The 17,836-nt window shown below is 42.8% G+C and overlaps 1 protein-coding gene across 26 annotated transcripts in view; it reads right to left on the bottom strand.

The window, feature by feature from the left end:
• The window catches only part of MYT1L (myelin transcription factor 1 like), a 1,206,615-nt gene that overhangs the window by 436,539 nt on the left and 752,240 nt on the right, over positions 1–17,836 (bottom strand). For 20 of the 26 annotated variants that reach the window (XM_069235860.1, XM_069235873.1, XM_069235856.1 and 17 more), the window contains 3 exons: positions 6,379–6,433; positions 6,162–6,195; positions 5,796–5,858 (listed from right to left, as the gene is read on the bottom strand). The exons of the other annotated variants lie outside the window; for them this stretch is intronic. In XM_069235860.1, coding sequence (XP_069091961.1) covers positions 5,796–5,858; positions 6,162–6,195; positions 6,379–6,433 — 152 coding nt within the window. The remainder of the gene's footprint in view (positions 1–5,795; positions 5,859–6,161; positions 6,196–6,378; positions 6,434–17,836) is intronic. 26 annotated transcript variants of the gene reach the window in all.

Below are 17,836 nucleotides of genomic sequence, written 5' to 3' on the forward strand. Positions count from 1 at the left end.
CGGAAATAGTTTATATCTAGGTCAGCCTTGATTACTTTTATTACGCGTTTTCAGCATCTACTTTCTCTTTAGTTTTGTTAAATAGGACAAATCGTTTCTACCACGAGCACCTTCCACTGGATACAAGTGCCTCTGCGGTTATAGTCATAAAACTATGTGTCGTACATTTTGCCTGTCATGCTCAAAGTTCCTCCTCAATTTGGTCAGTGCTATAAAACATTGCTGCCATGTCATCACTCTGGTGGGGTGACATACGATAATTAACATTCAGGTTTCCATAGAAGCTGCAAGGTTTACCAAGTAATTGATTTACTGACATCCTGTGGGGCCACAGTATTATCCTTCAGTGCCTGTAATCTAATTGACTTGTATCGGGACCACCTGTTTCAGCTGTTAACAAGTCAGGGTTGCCTTCTGGTCATATCATTCCTCTTCTTAGTTTGGTGTGGCTAGCCTGAAGTTTGTATTTTTTGATTTTGCAGTCATTTGTGAATTTTCCTTCTGATGCCCAGCATATATGTTCCATATCATGTTTGGTAGCCTTTGTTTTTTTTTCACAACTTTGCTTTGCCATAGTCAGAGATGCATGAGTGGAACGACTGAATTGAAGCTTCAATAAGCTGATTCACACACCTTTCTTCAGCATTTCCAATAGCAATATTCAAAGTGTAAGCATGGCATTGGAATTCTCCACTTCCTCCTTCTAGTGTCCCCAAAGCTGCTCATCAAAATTTTCAGTATTTTGTTAAAATGCTACATCAGTCCATTGATTTGCGAATTTAATTATGTGGAGAAATTATAGTTTACATCACACCTACCCATACAACAATTTTGTATATGGACTCAAACTTAGACCCTTAGCCATTGATCATGCTCTGAGATTACAATTAGGAACCCTAGCCTCTACATTGAGAAATGTGCTTCTCCCTGATCAAAAACTAGAATGTCATAATGTAAACAAGGACTTATGCAATCCTTGAATGACTTCCTGACTAATCCCTCAATTGGAAAGCTTTGCTGGCCTAACTCAATCCCTCTCTGCCTACTCTGATGCCAATTAGAAGAGTAGGGGGCACAGCCATTACCTTGCTCTCTCCATGCTGAGTTGCCTTGGAAAGGGTACCTCGAGACACAACAGAAATAGAAATGTCGTGTGGACATGAACAACAGTAACCCCCGGTAAAACCAAGTCCAGCTTCCCCTGGCTCTTTATTCAGTAGCCCTTCTTTCAAAGTGACCTTGAAGAGCCCAGAGCCTCCATATTTGGACTGAGCCACTGCCACTCTAAACAGCCCCTCCACAGTATGGTACTCTGACTAGTGGGTATCTGAACTCATATCTTTCCAGGACCGCAAGTAGCTAAAAACATTTCCTGCTCTAGAAGGTTCCCAGACAATAGATACCAGTCCCCATTCATGTTGCTCGGATTCTTGTTCTGTAGGAGTACTGAATATGGACTCTGCACATGTGTATTTGAATTTGTATTTGTATCCTGGCCATGACCCCGTGGGAGTTACACCTGAGGTGACTGCTCTTACTGATGAGGTGACTGCTCTTATAGAGGTGCTCCCAAATGAGCTGTGTTAGAATTAGAGAGACCAACTTCTGCAATCTCCACCTAAAAATTGTAATTTATGTAACACGAACAAAGGTAGTATTACACTTAAATAGGGCAATAAGTGTATTTCCTTTGTACACTTGTCTTTACAAGAGTCGCAAGTGTGAACTATTTAGGCTAACTATGAGATGCTAAATGGTCAAAATATTGTATGGCACAATTTGTCATACTCAGTAAGCATAATATATGGACAGAGATTTTGAGCCCAATTCACAAAAGCATTTATGAGAAGCGGATGTAGTACTGCAGCAGTACTGTTTTACATACTGTTACTTGCATTTGTGAACAGGCCCCAAGGTATCCAAGTATCTACCAGTATAAGTGCAAAGGGGGTCAGTACTTTCCATTTGTGCAAAATATAAATACGTGTTCCTGACTATCCCCATTTTCTTCCCATTTTAGATGTTGGATGTTTTGGTGCCACTTCATAAATGTAAGAAAGAGTACATAAAACAGTACTACTTTATGTACTTTAAAAAGTCTTTGTGAATAAGCTCCACGTTTTTTAATACAATGTGTATTTTACCTACAGGTTGGAAAAGAAGACAGTAAAATGGGATTTGCGAAAATAAAAAAGGTCATTACACCTCTTCGGGCTCACATATCACTCAATCAATGATGGCATTTGCACTGTAATGTGATTTTCAAAAATAAAAAATAAGGTCATAGCACCTCCTCAGGCTCACATATGACTCTATCAATTATAGCATTTACACTGTAATGTGATGTAATACAAGTAACTATGACGCTGCTGGCTATGTGTGTCCCGTGTAGAAGGATTTGGCCACCCTTACCTAACTATAGAAACTCTTGGATCTTAATTCCTTTCATGTTTGAGATATTTATTAGTTCCAGTCTTTGGGGCAAAGGCACAAAGCTAGTGTGTATTAAACTTGCTATGACATATCTACCCTTTGCCCTACTTTGATATAAACTTTGGGTGGAAGAAGGGACAGCTCAGTGGCTTGAACCCAAGCCACTGAATGTCTGATAAAACACCCCTAAAAAAATCTATATTTCATAGGAGATCAGTTGTAGCATAATTGGTGCCAATCGGCAAGGTTGATGAGCTGCTTATGCCGCTGCTGGGTCAGCACTTAAGTGCATCCCACGAGGTAGTAAACTTCATGGGCCAACGTTTGAGGGTTTGCTAGTTGCATTCAGGATTTCCAGTTGGTGAGGGCATCTGCAAGATCAGAGGCACACACTACAACCATTAAATCATCAATCAGATCTCAAAATAAGGCTTAGGATTGTGTTTTACAAGAGATTTTGAACAGCTACTATGAGGATTCAAACAGTTCTGAAGCCAGAAGACAGTATCTCCTCCAAATGTGAGGCAATGCAGGGATTGTCAGAGATAACCATACGCTCCATAAAAGTCTGATTTTTGCCAAAGGTTATTATTATTTACAGGTCACACCCCTGGCTTATTCGCTGTGATGCCTGCACTGCTTTAGGGATTCTGGCATCAGGGGTGGTAAAATCAGTTAAAAAAACACAGGTGCAGCTGCACACTCCTTGCTATTGTTAATTTTTCATAATACTAATAGTGAATAGTATTCCACTATTCACTATTAGTGTAAGGAACAATGGAGCACAATAAGCTGAAATGGGACCTGTGGTGCCAGGTTGGGTAAGTAAATAACTTCTTTGAAACTAATGTTGTGTGCGTGCTTGCAGGTGATATAGTGTTTATGTGAAAGAGAGGACATATGTGTATGTGAGCATATGTCTATTTGTAAGCATGTGTGGATGAGTGGACGTGAGTGAGAGGTAGTGAGTGATAATATGTCTGACTGTGTGTCAGTAGGTATGAGTGAGTCAGAGTGAGTAAGATTAAGAGCGACTGCAATGAAGAAGGAATTAGTATAAAATAATTTTATAGAGAGTGAGTGTGACTGAGTGAGAATATGGTGCTGTGCTTGTAAGTTCTGTTGTTGGCCCAGGAACACTGTAGGTAATTATTGTCTTACAGAAATACTCATGGCAAAATAGTGGTGCTGGCATATTTGAGGCAATTCTTAACATGAGAACCACCTGTGAAAAATACTGGCATTGGCAGAAATTATTGTAATAATGGACATGCATACTAAAATACTAGTACTGGCATACTAGAAGTGTTTAGTCTTATGGGGCACTTGTGGAAAAAAAAGCTGCCATACTTCAAGAAATTCTTGGCATGGGGGCACCCATGGCAAAATGCTGGTAATAGCACATTAGAGGTAATTCCTGTCGTTCCTGAAGGACAAATTGACATATGGGAGGCTGGGAACTATGAGAAAATTGCAGAGGTATTTTTTATTGGTATTCTATGGCATATAGACAGCATAAATGGCAAAACTCTGGAACTAGAATTTGGGGGGACCATTGGCATATGGGGCACCATTACAAAATTCTGCTGTGGCACAATGGAAGTATTTTTGACATTTGAGGGTACTTTAAGTACATTTTGAAACATTGGGGGGTCAACTCATGAGGAAAATCAGATTTTAATAGCTGGCACACATGAAAGGAGCTAAATACTTAATGAGTGTTCTTTCAAAGCCCATTGCATGTTATCGGAATTGATGTGAAAAATTGTGCTTTAAAATGCTCTATAATATGTATTTCTTTTTAAAATCATTCAGGGGAGTGAAACCCCTCAGAAAACCTAACTTTAGCTTACTCACTTTGCTTGCTCACTACACTTCAGGACAAGTGTTTTTTCCTATAAGTGTCAATGAACAGGCCAGAACCATAACATAGGTTTGATTTGAAAAGGCATTTGTCTGTGTTGTGTTTCTTACATTAATCATGAAATTATGAAACTTCAGTTATGTCAATTATTTGAATATCACTCAGGTTAAGGTCATGTGACATCATTTCTTGTAAGAAATAGCAGTGCCATCTGCCTTATGTTGTCACTTCCTGTGATGTCATTAAGATCAAAGGGTACATGATGTCACTGTCGCTACCCCTGGCATTTTGCTGAATTAACATTTATGCCCTGCCTTGCTTTAGTAATTATGCTTAGATTTATGTTTTTTCAAACTCTAAACACATTGCATCCAGACATATTACACAACAATTCATATTATGTGTAACAAAACACTATAACTATTGGCTTTTCCATGCTAATCAGATGTATAAATGATAAATGAGTAACAGTGATTTTGTTGTACTGAAAAAGTTTCAATTCTGAAAATATTAGACCGTGAATTAAACATTACAAAGGTCTCAATCACTCCTGTTTTTTTCCTTAACAACTCTTTCCTCTGCGGTCTCTCTGTGATAGACACTTGCGTCCTTTTTCTCACCACATCTTGCTGAAGACCTCCATCTGCATATCTCTCATGTCCTCTCTTTCCTCTTTAGCACCCTCCATACACTCACTCCTGCTTCTTTGCATCGTTCACTTCTCTCACACACCGCACACACATATACTCACCTGTAAGCAATGCATTTTTTAACATTCGCTCTGTCAATATCTCAACAATGGTGTACCTCCTTCACACACGATCCTCAATTGCAATTGGCACACATGACTTACAATTGTTAGGCTTGACCTTTGCTGTGTGCACTAGACAGGGAGGCCAAGGACTGGATGTGCATGTGCTCCAAACTATTTTGTGGCCCGCTGACAGGCACTGTGAGAGTCTTGGACTGCCTTCGTCCTCAGCTCCAGAGCTTTCAATCGTGCCTCATCGTAAATACTAACCCACAGCCTGAACTCACACCCTTACACCTAGAATTGGCTCAGTTCACAGAAAGTAGTATACAAAAGTAATACGCTGCACGAAAAAAACTAAACAAATACAACATCCTGGAAAAAAATAAAAACTCCTAGGGAATGCAAGATGAAATAAAACAAGTGAAATGTAAATAAGGACTTTATCGCTGACCTATATTACTTAACGTTTTATACAGTCAATTCTTCAAAAATCAAGCACTCTTTTCGTCTGTTAAGTTCAGGACATGAACATAGAGCCAATAAGCGCCCGTTTCAATCTCAGTATTTAATTACTGCCGGATTTGAGACCCCCAGGGACCCACCCCACTTAAAGCCCCGTGGACAGCCCTCTCCTCCTAATACATATTCCTCTTCATTTTGGGAGCTGTAACAAGGAAAGGTGAGAAGACCTGGTTGTGAGAGATTTTCACATCCAAAAGAAAAAAAACTACAGGTTTTAATTACCTTCTATGTCTTGCATATTTACCACTAACGTGACCACTGCCATCACAGCCAGGAGTCGGACAGCTGCGAAAAGGAAAGAATGAATTATATGGTGCCAGTACGCTGCCGGGAGATTATGCTAAAAGCAGGCAGTGGGTATTACAGAGATGGAGGCAAACAAAGACAGAGAGAGAAAAATCACATAACAGAAGGGAAAAAGAGGGGGTGCCAAACGCGTCTTTATTTCAGGTCTCCGGAGATTTCATTTCATCAGTGCAGCAGGGCATGAGCAAGCCACCAATGAACTTGAAAGTGCATTATATCCATTAGAAGGCATGAATTTTCTAAATTGCTAATGGGGATACATTTTACACTCAGAGCACTAACCTGAACAGCTCTTGTATGGCTGGTTCCACGGGAACTGCAGAGAGATGGAAAATATATAAAAATTTATCATCTATTACAAGGGCCCCTCTGCTGGAGAAAATGGCTGAAAGGGTTGTGTGAAAAGAAGAGGTCGGAATGAGTCGTGCAAAGAGAGTCTGTGGGAGGAAGGTCACCCTGAGCGCGGGCCTTGAGTGATTTAGTGGAGCAAGAGACGTACCTCGGATACCTTTGGAGCGTGTGCGATGGCGCTTCTCGTCCGTATCCACCTCCATCTGGGAACAGATTAGCAGGCAGTCAGTGTCCCTTCCCTGCATGCACAGACTATCAATGTACACATTCAGAAGGGCTTGCCCACAATCTATTTGCAACATGTTCATTCTATAACCTTACAAACGTATGGTTTCCGTAAACAAATTATTTTACTTGATTGAAAATGCGGAAGAGTTATTTAAGCACAACAAAACTAAAAGGTGCCTGAAAAATACACAAAACAATTCGTGCACTAGAGAGGAGCAGACGAGATCCAGGGTTTGAATGGTGCTAATACGCCTTAATGCTCTGCTACACAACGCTCACAGAGAGAACTGTTGCTTGTAACTTGGTACTGGTCTGAGGCATTGCAAGAGCCGCCCGCTGGCGAGATGAATTACACTTTTAGTATGTAGGTTTTTATTGGCTTGCAAAATTTAAAAAGAATGGTTTGGGGTGACGATACAAGTGGCAAGGAGTTACATTTGCACAGAGAAATGCCAGCTGCCCATCCGTGAATGATGGAAGTGAGGGACCACGAAGAAGATAAGGTTCACTCATCTATGATATCTTGCAAAGTGGGCCAGTCCTGTAAAAATCCCTCCTTAACAGTTCGAAAATCTCAGACTTAACTCTCCAAACTTTCTCCTATACATACAGATCGTCAGAGCTGCGCTTGTGCCCCATTGCTAATCCGCTGAAATAAGGTTGAAGTGCTGCGCATGTCTGAAAGTGGTTCCCTTCCTCACTACCCTGCTTCCCAGCATCCCAACAACCCTCTGCGCGTAGGATTACCTCCCATTACAGGGCATGTTCACCTTGGGCACTACGGTCTCACTGATCACTTGGGATTCCCCCACATTGCCTAAATAAGTGTTCATCATTGTTTGGCTTCAACATAAATCTAGGGGCCTCGTTTACAAGAATCTGGCGCATCGAAATTGATGCACCAGTTTTCTGCACCAACTCTGGAGCCCTTAACGACGCCATGGTAATGTTGTATTTATGAGACAGAGCTCCATAGCGTGTTTCCACAGATGCGCCAGAAATTCTGATGCATCTGTGATGCTAACGTGCTCCATTGTTAGACTAGTGTCAAAAAATGACTCTGTTCCAGCAGTGCATGGAAGGCTCCCATGTTAAAAAGCTCAGCTTCAGTTTCAGGCCTACTCTGAGCAGATGTCAAATGTTTGACGCAGTGAAGTTGCAGATCGACGCAGTGAAATGTAGTACATTTCACTGCACCAGTATGCATAGCTTTTAACGCGGGAAATGCCCACCATGCATACAATATAACTGCCACAGGTATAATGTGGCGCAGGGCTTTAAAATATGCACAATGGTCCCATTGTGCCAGTTTGTAAATGTGGCGCCGTGTAGGGGACTGCTTGTGCCACTTCATAGTCAATAAAAAGTGATACTACGGTGGCGCAAGGGGCTTGTAATTAAGCCCCTAGATATTTTAATGCACAACTCTTTAAGTTCTGCACACGTTCAATGAGAAAATGTCCATGTCTACATCTGGTAGGTGAAGGAGACCGCACTTAGGGCCTGATTTAGTGTTTGGTGCATGGATACTCCGTTGCAAGCATAACAGATGTTCCCTCTGTCAAATTATTGCAAGTGAATTATTTAGCAATGAACTTGTAATGAGGCAAACAATATTTACCATGTTTGTGACCAAGTACCTGCAGCCAAACTCTAAATGGGGCCTTTAGTTGCCCCAAAATCTATGGCCCATATTTATACTTTTTGACGCAAAACTGCGCTAACGCAGTTTTGCGTCAAAAAAATTAGCGCCGGCTAACGCCATTCTGAAGCACCATGCGGGCGCCGTATTTAAGCAATGACGTTAGCCGGCGTTAGCCGCAGGCGCTGCCTGGTGTGCGTTGAAAAAAACGACGTACACCAGGCAGCGCCGGCGTAGGGGGATATGGAGCTTGGGCGTGAAAAAATGGGGCAAGTCAGGCTGAGGCAAATTTTTCGCCTCAACCCGATTTGCGCCATTTTTTTCCACTCCCAACCCCCATAGAAATGACTCCGGTCTTAGCAAAGACAGGAGTCCTGCCCCCTTGCCCAATGGCCATGCCCAGGGGACTTCTGTCCCCTGGGCATGGTCATTGGGCATAGTGGCATGTAGGGGGGCACGAATCAGGCCCTCCTATGCCACAAAAAAAAAAAAAAATACTTACCAGAACTTACCTTATTGTCCCTGGGATGGGTCCCTCCAGCCTTGGGTGTCCTCCTGGGGTGGGCAAGGGTGACAGGGGGTGTCCCTGGTGGCATGGGAGGGCACCTCTGGGCTCCTTCCGAGCCCACAGGTCCCTTAACGCCTGCCTTTTCCAGGCGCTAAAAAACGGCGCAAAAGCGGCCGTACGTCATTTTTTTTGACCCGCCCACTCCCGGGCGTGAATTTTGCCCGGGAGTGTAAATACGGCGCACATGCCGCGGAGTCACTTTTTTAGACGGGAACGCCTACCTTGCATATAATTAACGCAAAGTAGGTGTCCACGCTAAAAAAGGACGCAAACTCCATGGACTTTGGCGCTAGACGCGTCTAACGCCAAAGTATAAATATGGAGTTACTTTTGCGTCGGAATTGCGTCAAAAAAAACGACGCAATTCCGGCGCAAACGGAGTATAAATATGCCCCTATATATTGCTAGATTTGCTAACACAAGTGCAATTACTTATACAATTTTCAGATGCCATGTGTGAAAATTTACCATACATTAAGAACCTCTGAATTATTTCTTTCCAAATAAATGTAGTTTTGCCAATGATTCTTTCTACTGTGATCAGACTCTCCTTCATGTCAGCCAATAGCTGTCCCTTACTCAATATTGTGAAATCATTACTTTTTAGTTGTAATATCTGGTTTTTCCCTTTCTGTAACGGATAGCTGACCCCATCTAATCCCTGGCCTCCTTAGCTAGTGCACTGTTGTAGGCAACCATTTTTAGGTCGAGCCTTGGCATCCCATGCGCTGTCTCTCCGAGACATGCTGTAATAAGTCTGTAGGCTTACAGCCTCCCCATTGGCTTTTGAATGTTAACTTCAATTGTCCGGTAAAAACATATTCTTTCTAGTGGCTAATCTATGGCCCATATTTATACTTATTTAGCACCGCATTTGCGCCGCTTTTTAATGCAAAAGCGGCGCAAACTTACAAAACACAATTGTATATTTGCAAACTTGCGCTGCTTTTGCGTTAAAAAGTGGTGCAAATGAGGCGCTAAAAAAGTATAAATATGGGCCTATGTCTTTAATCCCATCTTTTAGTTGTTTGTTAAGCGCAGTGCTTAACTACTGTTAAGTTTCCACCGGTGGTTTGAAGTGTTTGGTCTTGGAACTATTTTTTGTTTTTTTTGCTCATGTTGAATGTGTATACAGCCCTTGGGTCTAAAATTGAAGATCTGTAGCCACTCCACTTCACCCAGCATGGTACCTTAACCCATCTCTGTAACCCTCTCCCACAACCATGTTGAACGTGTATGCAGCTCCTCCTTACTTGGGTCTGAAATTGAAGATCCGTTTGTGTGTTTCTGACATTTTCCTTTCCCGCTCAACCAGCACAGCACCTTCACCTGTCTCTGCAGCTCCTCCCACAACACTGCTTGCCTGCCCCCACCACCCCTCCCAGGTCCCCTTTTGCCCAATCCACCCCCTCTGCTTGTTTACTTTAATGCACTTCGACCGCCATCTCAAGTTCTTAATGGTGTGAGAAAGACAAAGTAAGTGGCATCTGGCTCGAGGGCATCTCGCCCGCCAAAGGATTATCAACCTTTGCTGAATTATAAGGCTTAAACATCCCATTTGGCATAATGCCCTGTGTCCGTACACAAGACAAGGAACAATCTTTCCCTCTTCTTGGAAGAAAGTTTATGTAGGTGATTTCAGTTAAAACTTTTTTGTGTAGCCCTCCCTGCCATAAAGTCAGAGTTGTTCTAATGATTCTGCCCGAGAAGAGAAACGTGATACAACTGCCATGAAGATGTTTGGAAATTGCTGGTTGTAATGCTCACTGTGTTGTTGATTTTCTAAACATGGCAGAGCCTTTTATTTTAGGTTCCTGTGATAGAGAGATGTAGGTGTTTCACTGCAATTGAGTCAGGGTACACTGAACGGTTGCAGTCATGCAAACGTATTTAACAAGGCACTAACTAGAGAAACTTTGCACGGAGCTTCCGCAGCCTCTATCCTCAATTCTCAAAGTGATTTGCGGAGAGAAAATGTGGTGATGTTGAATTATCAGGATGTTTTGCATTTAGCGGCCATGTTTAAGTAAGGCTATGATCGCCAGTATCCCAACATGGCCCATTCTTCCTCTGGGTGATAATTTGTTGACATGCAACTAAGGAACACAGGAAGATTGTCAAACCTGCCGTACTAGAAACAATGTGCAGGTGAATGGAGCAGGTTACTGACAGTCTCTCCAAACACCAACCTGTCGAGAAGGCTGTGGTTCTAGCCGTACAGATGCCGACTCAATGCTGCACTTAATCAACTCAACCTAGAAAGCGTTCAGTTTTAAACTACAGATTCCATTAAATTCAACAGGCTGAGTTTTTGTGCACAGATTTAAACCTTAGGAAAGTGTGTCAGCTTTCCTTTCAATTTTGCAAGTAACCGCAGTATTATGATTTGAGTGAAATTAAATGACTTTATTTATAATGCAAAATAAACACTCCTGCTTCAAAATGCACTGATATGTAAAAACTGTGTTCATTTAGTCTTTGGTGGGTGACCGTTGCTTGTGCCCTAAAACGCATTCCGAACAGGTTTCCTGCTGGAGGAATAGCTCCACTCTTCCCTGGTTTCTGTAGTACAAACCCTACAGCCTCAGCTTCTGCCGGAAGTGCAGGGACTGGAGAGCTAGGGTTAGCTTTCTGATTGGGCGTGCCTCTTTCTTGAGCACTGTGGAGTAGAGCGAATGGCGGGATTAATCTGACAGTGCCGCTTTGTGCCTTGAGCCATTATGAAGCTGCCGTGTGAGGTGGAGGCAGTGAACCGTATGCTGTCCACCTTCGGCATGAGGATCTGATGCCAAGGCACACGGGCAGAACAGTCCATAGGCAGACAGCATTCCCAGAGCAAGAGGGCAGGAGTGCTGCTGGCTACTTCATGATCTGCACACTTAAAGGTAAGGCGGGGTCCGAGTACAAAGTAAGAGCTCACTCCAACAGTACTATCCTGTTTTATAAACTTGAAACTCCATAGCTGCCAAGTTTTTGGTGTGCTTTCTGTGAACCTTCTTTGTTTTCATTGTGATTGCGTGTGAGACTTTGACACTTTACTGCGAGCAGAATAGTTTATCTCCTTGCAATTAGATATATTTCTAATATATCCCTGTTGTGCAACGTAATGGTCTGTAAGCAGTAAAGGAAGCTGTTTTGTTTCATATGGGCACTTGTTGTGGTACATGACTGGGGAGAGGAAGGGGGACCCTGTAGTAAAAGAATACCACCATGGCTTCTTGTTGTAATGTACTTTGACCGCCTTCTCAGGTTCTTAATGGTGAGAGAAAATGAAAGTAAGTTGCATCTGGCTCAAGGGCATCGCGTCCTCCGAAAGATTATCAACCTTTGCTGGATTTGAAGGTGTAAACATCCCAAACGGCATGGGATGCTAACCAAGTCTTACACACCACATGCCTCAACCATTCAGTTCGTCACACTCCATGGTGAGCAATGGTGTGTTTATGTCTTTATTTTCCGAAAATGGTGAGTGCTGTCCCGGCGCAGCAGATGGCACAAGGCTCAGGTCTCTACTGCGGTGTTCACAACTGCACAGCGATGAACACACCGCACATTCTGTCAGAGCGTCATCAGAAGCTGTGTATCTGTATGTGTTCTTTCTGCCTGTGGGGTTGTGCACCTGTGCAAACATGTCTTTTTCTACCTACATGTGCTAATGGCTATCTGTGGTCCTCTCTGAGTTGTGCATGTCTTCGTGTACAGGGCACCAGTGCCATCGATTACACATGCCAAAACTGTCAAATTACTTTAATTAATGCCTGCTAGTAATAGGGCTAGTATACCATAGATGATTTACCACATTGATGTCAGGAAAACGTGCTGCATGGCTAAATACTTATAAGTTCCAAAAGTCATTTACAGTGCCAATAGCTCTAACTCTCGCAAATGAGAGACCTATTGCTTTGCAAATGCTTGATACAAGACTTCAGTCTGCTTTGACCTTGTGACAAAGGAGTGCTCGGTTAACCATTATCAATGCACTCATGTCTTTGCACTAAACTGCTAAAATCAGTAAAAGAAGGTTTAGGAGTAATGTGATCAAAAATTGGCATTGCATTGCCTCACTTTTACAGACTTCAGTTCCATGTCCCATAGTGTCACATTGCCTTTCTCAGTTGCGGTTGTGGCTGCTCCTATTCTGAACTAATTTGTACAAAGTGATGGGCTTCCGAACATACTCACAGCTACGCTGAATGACAGTTTGCTCAGCAGGATGCATCTTTGTGAAAGAAGAGAACAGGTCCTCTGGATGACCTTAGTCCAATGTGAACAGTCAATAACCAGTTTGTCAGCCATTCAGGGAAATTAGCATAAAGAACATACTCATTTACCCATTGTTAGACCTGACATGCCTTAGGGTGGTCACCCCTAACTTTTTGCCTGCCTCCCTCCACTTTTTGGACCCTGTTTTGCTGGCTTTTAGACTCTGCGCACTTTACCACTGCTAACCAGTGCTAAAGTGCATATGCTCTCTCCCTTTTTAAACATGGTAACTTTGGATCATACCTGATTGGACTATTTAATTTACTTATAAGTCCCTAGTAATGTGCACTGTATGTGCCTAGGGCCTGTAGATTAAATGCTACTAGTGGGCCTGCAGCACTGGCTGTGCCACCCACTTAAGTAGCCCCCTTAACCTTGTCTCAGGCCTGCCATTGCAAGGCCTGTGTGTGCAGTTTCACTGCCACTTCGACTTGGCATTTAAAAGTACTTGCCAAGCCTAGAACTCCCCTTTTTCTACATATAAGTCACCCCTAATGTGTGCCCTAGGTAACCCCTGGAGCAGGGTGCTGCGTGGGTAAAAGGCAGGACATGTACCTGTGTAGTTATATGTCCTGGTAGTGTAAAACTCCTAAATTCGTTTTTACACTACTATGAGGCCTGCTCCCTTCATAGGCTAACATTGGGGCTGCCCTCATACATTGTTGAAGTGGCAGCTGCTGATCTGAAAGGAGCAGGAAGGTCATATTTTGTATGGCCAGAATGGTAATACAAAATCCTGCTGACTGGTGAAGTCGGATTTAATATTACTATTCTAGAAATGCCACTTTTAGAAAGTGAGCATTTCTTTGCACTTAAATCTTTCTGTGCCTTACAATCCACGTCTGGCTGGGCTTGCTTGACAGCTCCTTGTGCATTTACTCAGACACACCCCAAACACAGGGTACTCAGCCTCACTTGCATATATCTGCATTTTGAATGGGTCTTCCTGGGCTGGGAGGTTGGAGGGCCTGCCCTCACACAAAGGACTGCCACACCCCCTACTGGGACCCTGGCAGACAGGATTGAACTGAAAGGGGACCTGGTGCACTTCTTAGCCACTCTTTGAAGTCTCCCCCACTTCAAAGGCACATTAGGGTATAAAACAGGGCCTCTGCCCTACCTCATCAGACACTTGCTGGAGAAGAAACTTGAACCAGAAACTACATCCTGCCAAGAAGAACTGCCTGGCTGCTCAAAGGACTCACCTGTCTGCTTTCTACAAAGGACTGCTGCCTTGCTGTTGGCCTGCTGCCTTGCTGAACTCTTGCCTGGCTGTGAAAGTGCTCTCCAAGGGCTTGGATAGAGCTTGCCTCCTGTTCCCTGAAGTCTCAGGACCAAAAAGACTTCTCTTTTTCACTTGGACGCTTTGTGCGCCGAAATTTTCGATGCACAGCTTGTTCCGCAGCAAGAAAAATGCCGCACACCGACGCTGATCGATGCGACGCCTTCGGGGCGACCGGAACTTCGACGCACGGCCTCGCAAGGACAACGCCGCCCGACCTCCAGAGGAGAAATCGACGCGACGCCTGCCGTGAGAGCGAAACTTCGACGCACAGCCCCGCAGAACGACGCGCAGCCGGAAAACAAGCAGGAGAATCCACGCACAGACCCGGGACATCTGGTAATCCCTGCGATCCACAGAAAGAGACTGTCCGTGCACTGGAAAATGACGCACGACTTCCCCGCGTGAAAAATAACAATGCAAGTCCGTGTGTGTTGGGGAGAAATCAACGTACACACCATTTTTCCACGTATCTCTTCTTCTGCAGCCCTCTGCAGAGATTTTCCACTCCAAACCAGGTACTTTGTGCTTGAAAGAGACTTTGTTTGCTTTTTAAAGACTTAAGACACTTTTTATCACTTTTCAGTGATATCTTTACAAATTCGCATTGCAACTTTATTCATTTTGACCTACAGTTATCCTGATAAATATTATATATTTTTCTAAACACTGTGTGGTGTATTTTTGTGGTGCTATATGGTGGGATTGTGTGATTTATTGCACAAATACTTTACACATTGCCTTCTAAGTTAAGCCTGACTGCTCGTGCCAAGCTACCAGAGGGTGGGCACAGGCTAATTTTGGATTGTGTGTGACTTATCCTGACTAGAGTGAGGGTTCTTGCTTGGACAGAGGGTAACAAGACTGCCAACCAAAAACCCCATTTCTAACACCCATGCCTTCTTGATCTCTCTGCGTTTTCCTAACCTTGACCTAATGCAGCCATCCGCCAAAAATGCATTCTCTAGCAGCAGCACCCTTAAAGTATTTTCCTTCTTCCAGTGACAAAACAGGTTCACTCACTTTAAATTGCCCAAAAAGGCAAGAAAGAAAATGCTGCTGAAGCGTACATATGGGACTTGGAGGCTCATTTACAAGCCACTTGCACTTTAGCAGTGTCATTTTTTCTGATGCCATGGTGGTGCAGAACAGTCCGTCACCCTGCGCCGTATTCACAAACTGGCGCACTGGTACCATTGTGCCAGTTTGTAAACCCTTGTGCCACATTATACCTGCTCCAGGTAATACGTAGGCAACAGAGGAATTTCCCAGCAATGAGGCCCTTAGGAATGGTGCAGTGAAATCTATATTCTGGCGTCACTTTTTAACCCCTCCACAGGCCGGGCGGTAAAGTGATGTTGTGCTTTGTTCTATGGGTTACCCTGCCCTTTGCTGGACTAGCATCAACATTTTTTATGCTAAACCAGCAAAGCACCACAGCTGCATTGGAAATACAGTGCTACCATGGTGTCATTAGGGGGGCACAAGACTGCGCAAGCAAACTTGCGCATCGTGAATGATGTAACAGCTTATTGTAAATGAGGCCCACCCCTTGCGCTGCTGGTGCGTCACTTTCTATATGGGGAAGAAGTGATGCACCGGCGGCGCAAGGGACTTGTAAATAAGCCCCCTAGTTTGGCAAAGTCAGATGGTAGCCACTTTTGTGTTTGTGGGTTCATTAGTCTCCTCAGTCCTTCAATGCTTGCCTCAAATAATATGTTTTCATTTGTTTATCCTGCTTGATAATTTTATGAACTGCAACACCACACTTATATGCGTCTCCATTTTTCTAGTGTAGAGTGCCTAATCAATGAAGGCTTCAACTTCCTGTTTGATATTCATTGCTTCTTGATGCACACAACCCCTATTATTTCTAAGCCTTGGATTAGTAGTTAATGCAGGCTTCATTCAAATAACCTTACTCCCACTTGGGGTTGAGAGGGCGATTAGAGCTTCTTCTGGTCTCTTTTTTATGATTGTCCTCGTCCCTGAGGGTGAACACTTTGGGGGTAAGGCTTCCACCACGACTGTTTCAGGTAAATCAAACACATCTTATTACAAAACATTATTTAACCTGGCATTAAACATTCAAACTAAAACCAGACCAATTTCATTTTTTGTAATCTAATATTTTTTTCCATTTCTGAGTTCAAAGACATTCAGGCATTTTTAGAAAGGGTCTGTGGCAGATGGCTTTGAAGAAATGAACACTGACAACCTGGATAATGAGAAACCCATTGAAACCCATCTTGTTTCATTGACTAGTCTCTTATGGGCATGGCCTAGGTAAGATATTAAATTGACCTATAAACTAATTAATTGATTTATAAATCACATGCTAATGAATGAAAATGTTTGAATTGACTACCCTTCCACATATCTATTTTCTATCCCTTCAACATCTCTATACACATCCTTTAGTTAAGCTTCAAACTCTATTATTTTCTCTTTGTTTCTTAGCCACCTGCTAATTATCTTCTCACTGGCTAAACCGTTGGATTCTCTTAAGGACATGTTGTAAGCCCCTTTTAAATTTGTCTTTTCTTTTGTTTTTACTCTATTAATTCCTCTTTTGCGACTGACTACTACCTGCTATGGCATGTCACACAAAACCTATTTTTCTAGATGTCACACAGTTTCCCACTTTTCCTTTATGCATACCTAGATGCTCAGTTAAAATAGCCCCAATAATCTTCAGTTTTTCTTCTCTCACCAGCAAACAATATATATTTTATATTTCACAATGATCTCTTCCTTGAAGTAGCCTATCCCAATTAATTATTGACTTGTCATACTCCTTTGAAAGAAGCAATCACTTATTCCATAGGGCTCAGACAATTATAGACCGATCACTAATGGACACATATTAGCTAAACTATGTCAAAAAGATGTGTTCTTCCACCACGTTGACTTCATTGAGGAGCAGAGCCTAGTTGGTCTTTTGTCCATGTCATAGGGCACACACTTGCATCATCGTAACCTTGGATAACCTTAGGTATCGACCTGAAGAGACTGGAACTGCTGTCCTTACTACATGGTCCTGTAAATGCATTTGGTGTGGTTCATTATCCCACTTTCATCACATATCGGTGTGATATTTGTGTCCAATAAGTCATAGACAGCTTTCCTCATTCCTCTTGTATTGCAAACATTATCATAAGACTCCATATGTCATCTCATATCCTTGTTCAATCAGTTGTGCCACACATCTTTGAGTCCTTTGTCCTATCCTGCTACAGCTATGTTGATGACACTGTGAACCTCATGAAACCTGACTTACTCACACATTGGCAGCTCTGCCCTCATCTTCTATGTCTCTGCCAACTTTGATTGGATGATAGTAAATTATGTGAAACTACATTTTGAAATACAGAAATCCTCAACTGTGGCCACATACTGGTGTGAGATAAAATCAGGGACCTAACCCTCACTGGCACCTGTGGTTATAAAGCCCTGAAGTGATACTGGGCACTCAAATCAGCCTTAAATCTCATGTTAAGATGGCCAATAAATCTAAATTCAATTGACTGAGATCTAGGGGTGTGGGAAACCTGCAAACATTGTTTTGTGAAGTACATGTAATTACTCTCAGCTCACTTAATTCTAACCTACCACTCAAAAAT

The sequence above is a fragment of the Pleurodeles waltl genome, chromosome 5 (genome assembly GCF_031143425.1).
Source record: "Pleurodeles waltl isolate 20211129_DDA chromosome 5, aPleWal1.hap1.20221129, whole genome shotgun sequence".
NCBI classification, from domain to species: Eukaryota; Metazoa; Chordata; class Amphibia; order Caudata; family Salamandridae; genus Pleurodeles; species Pleurodeles waltl.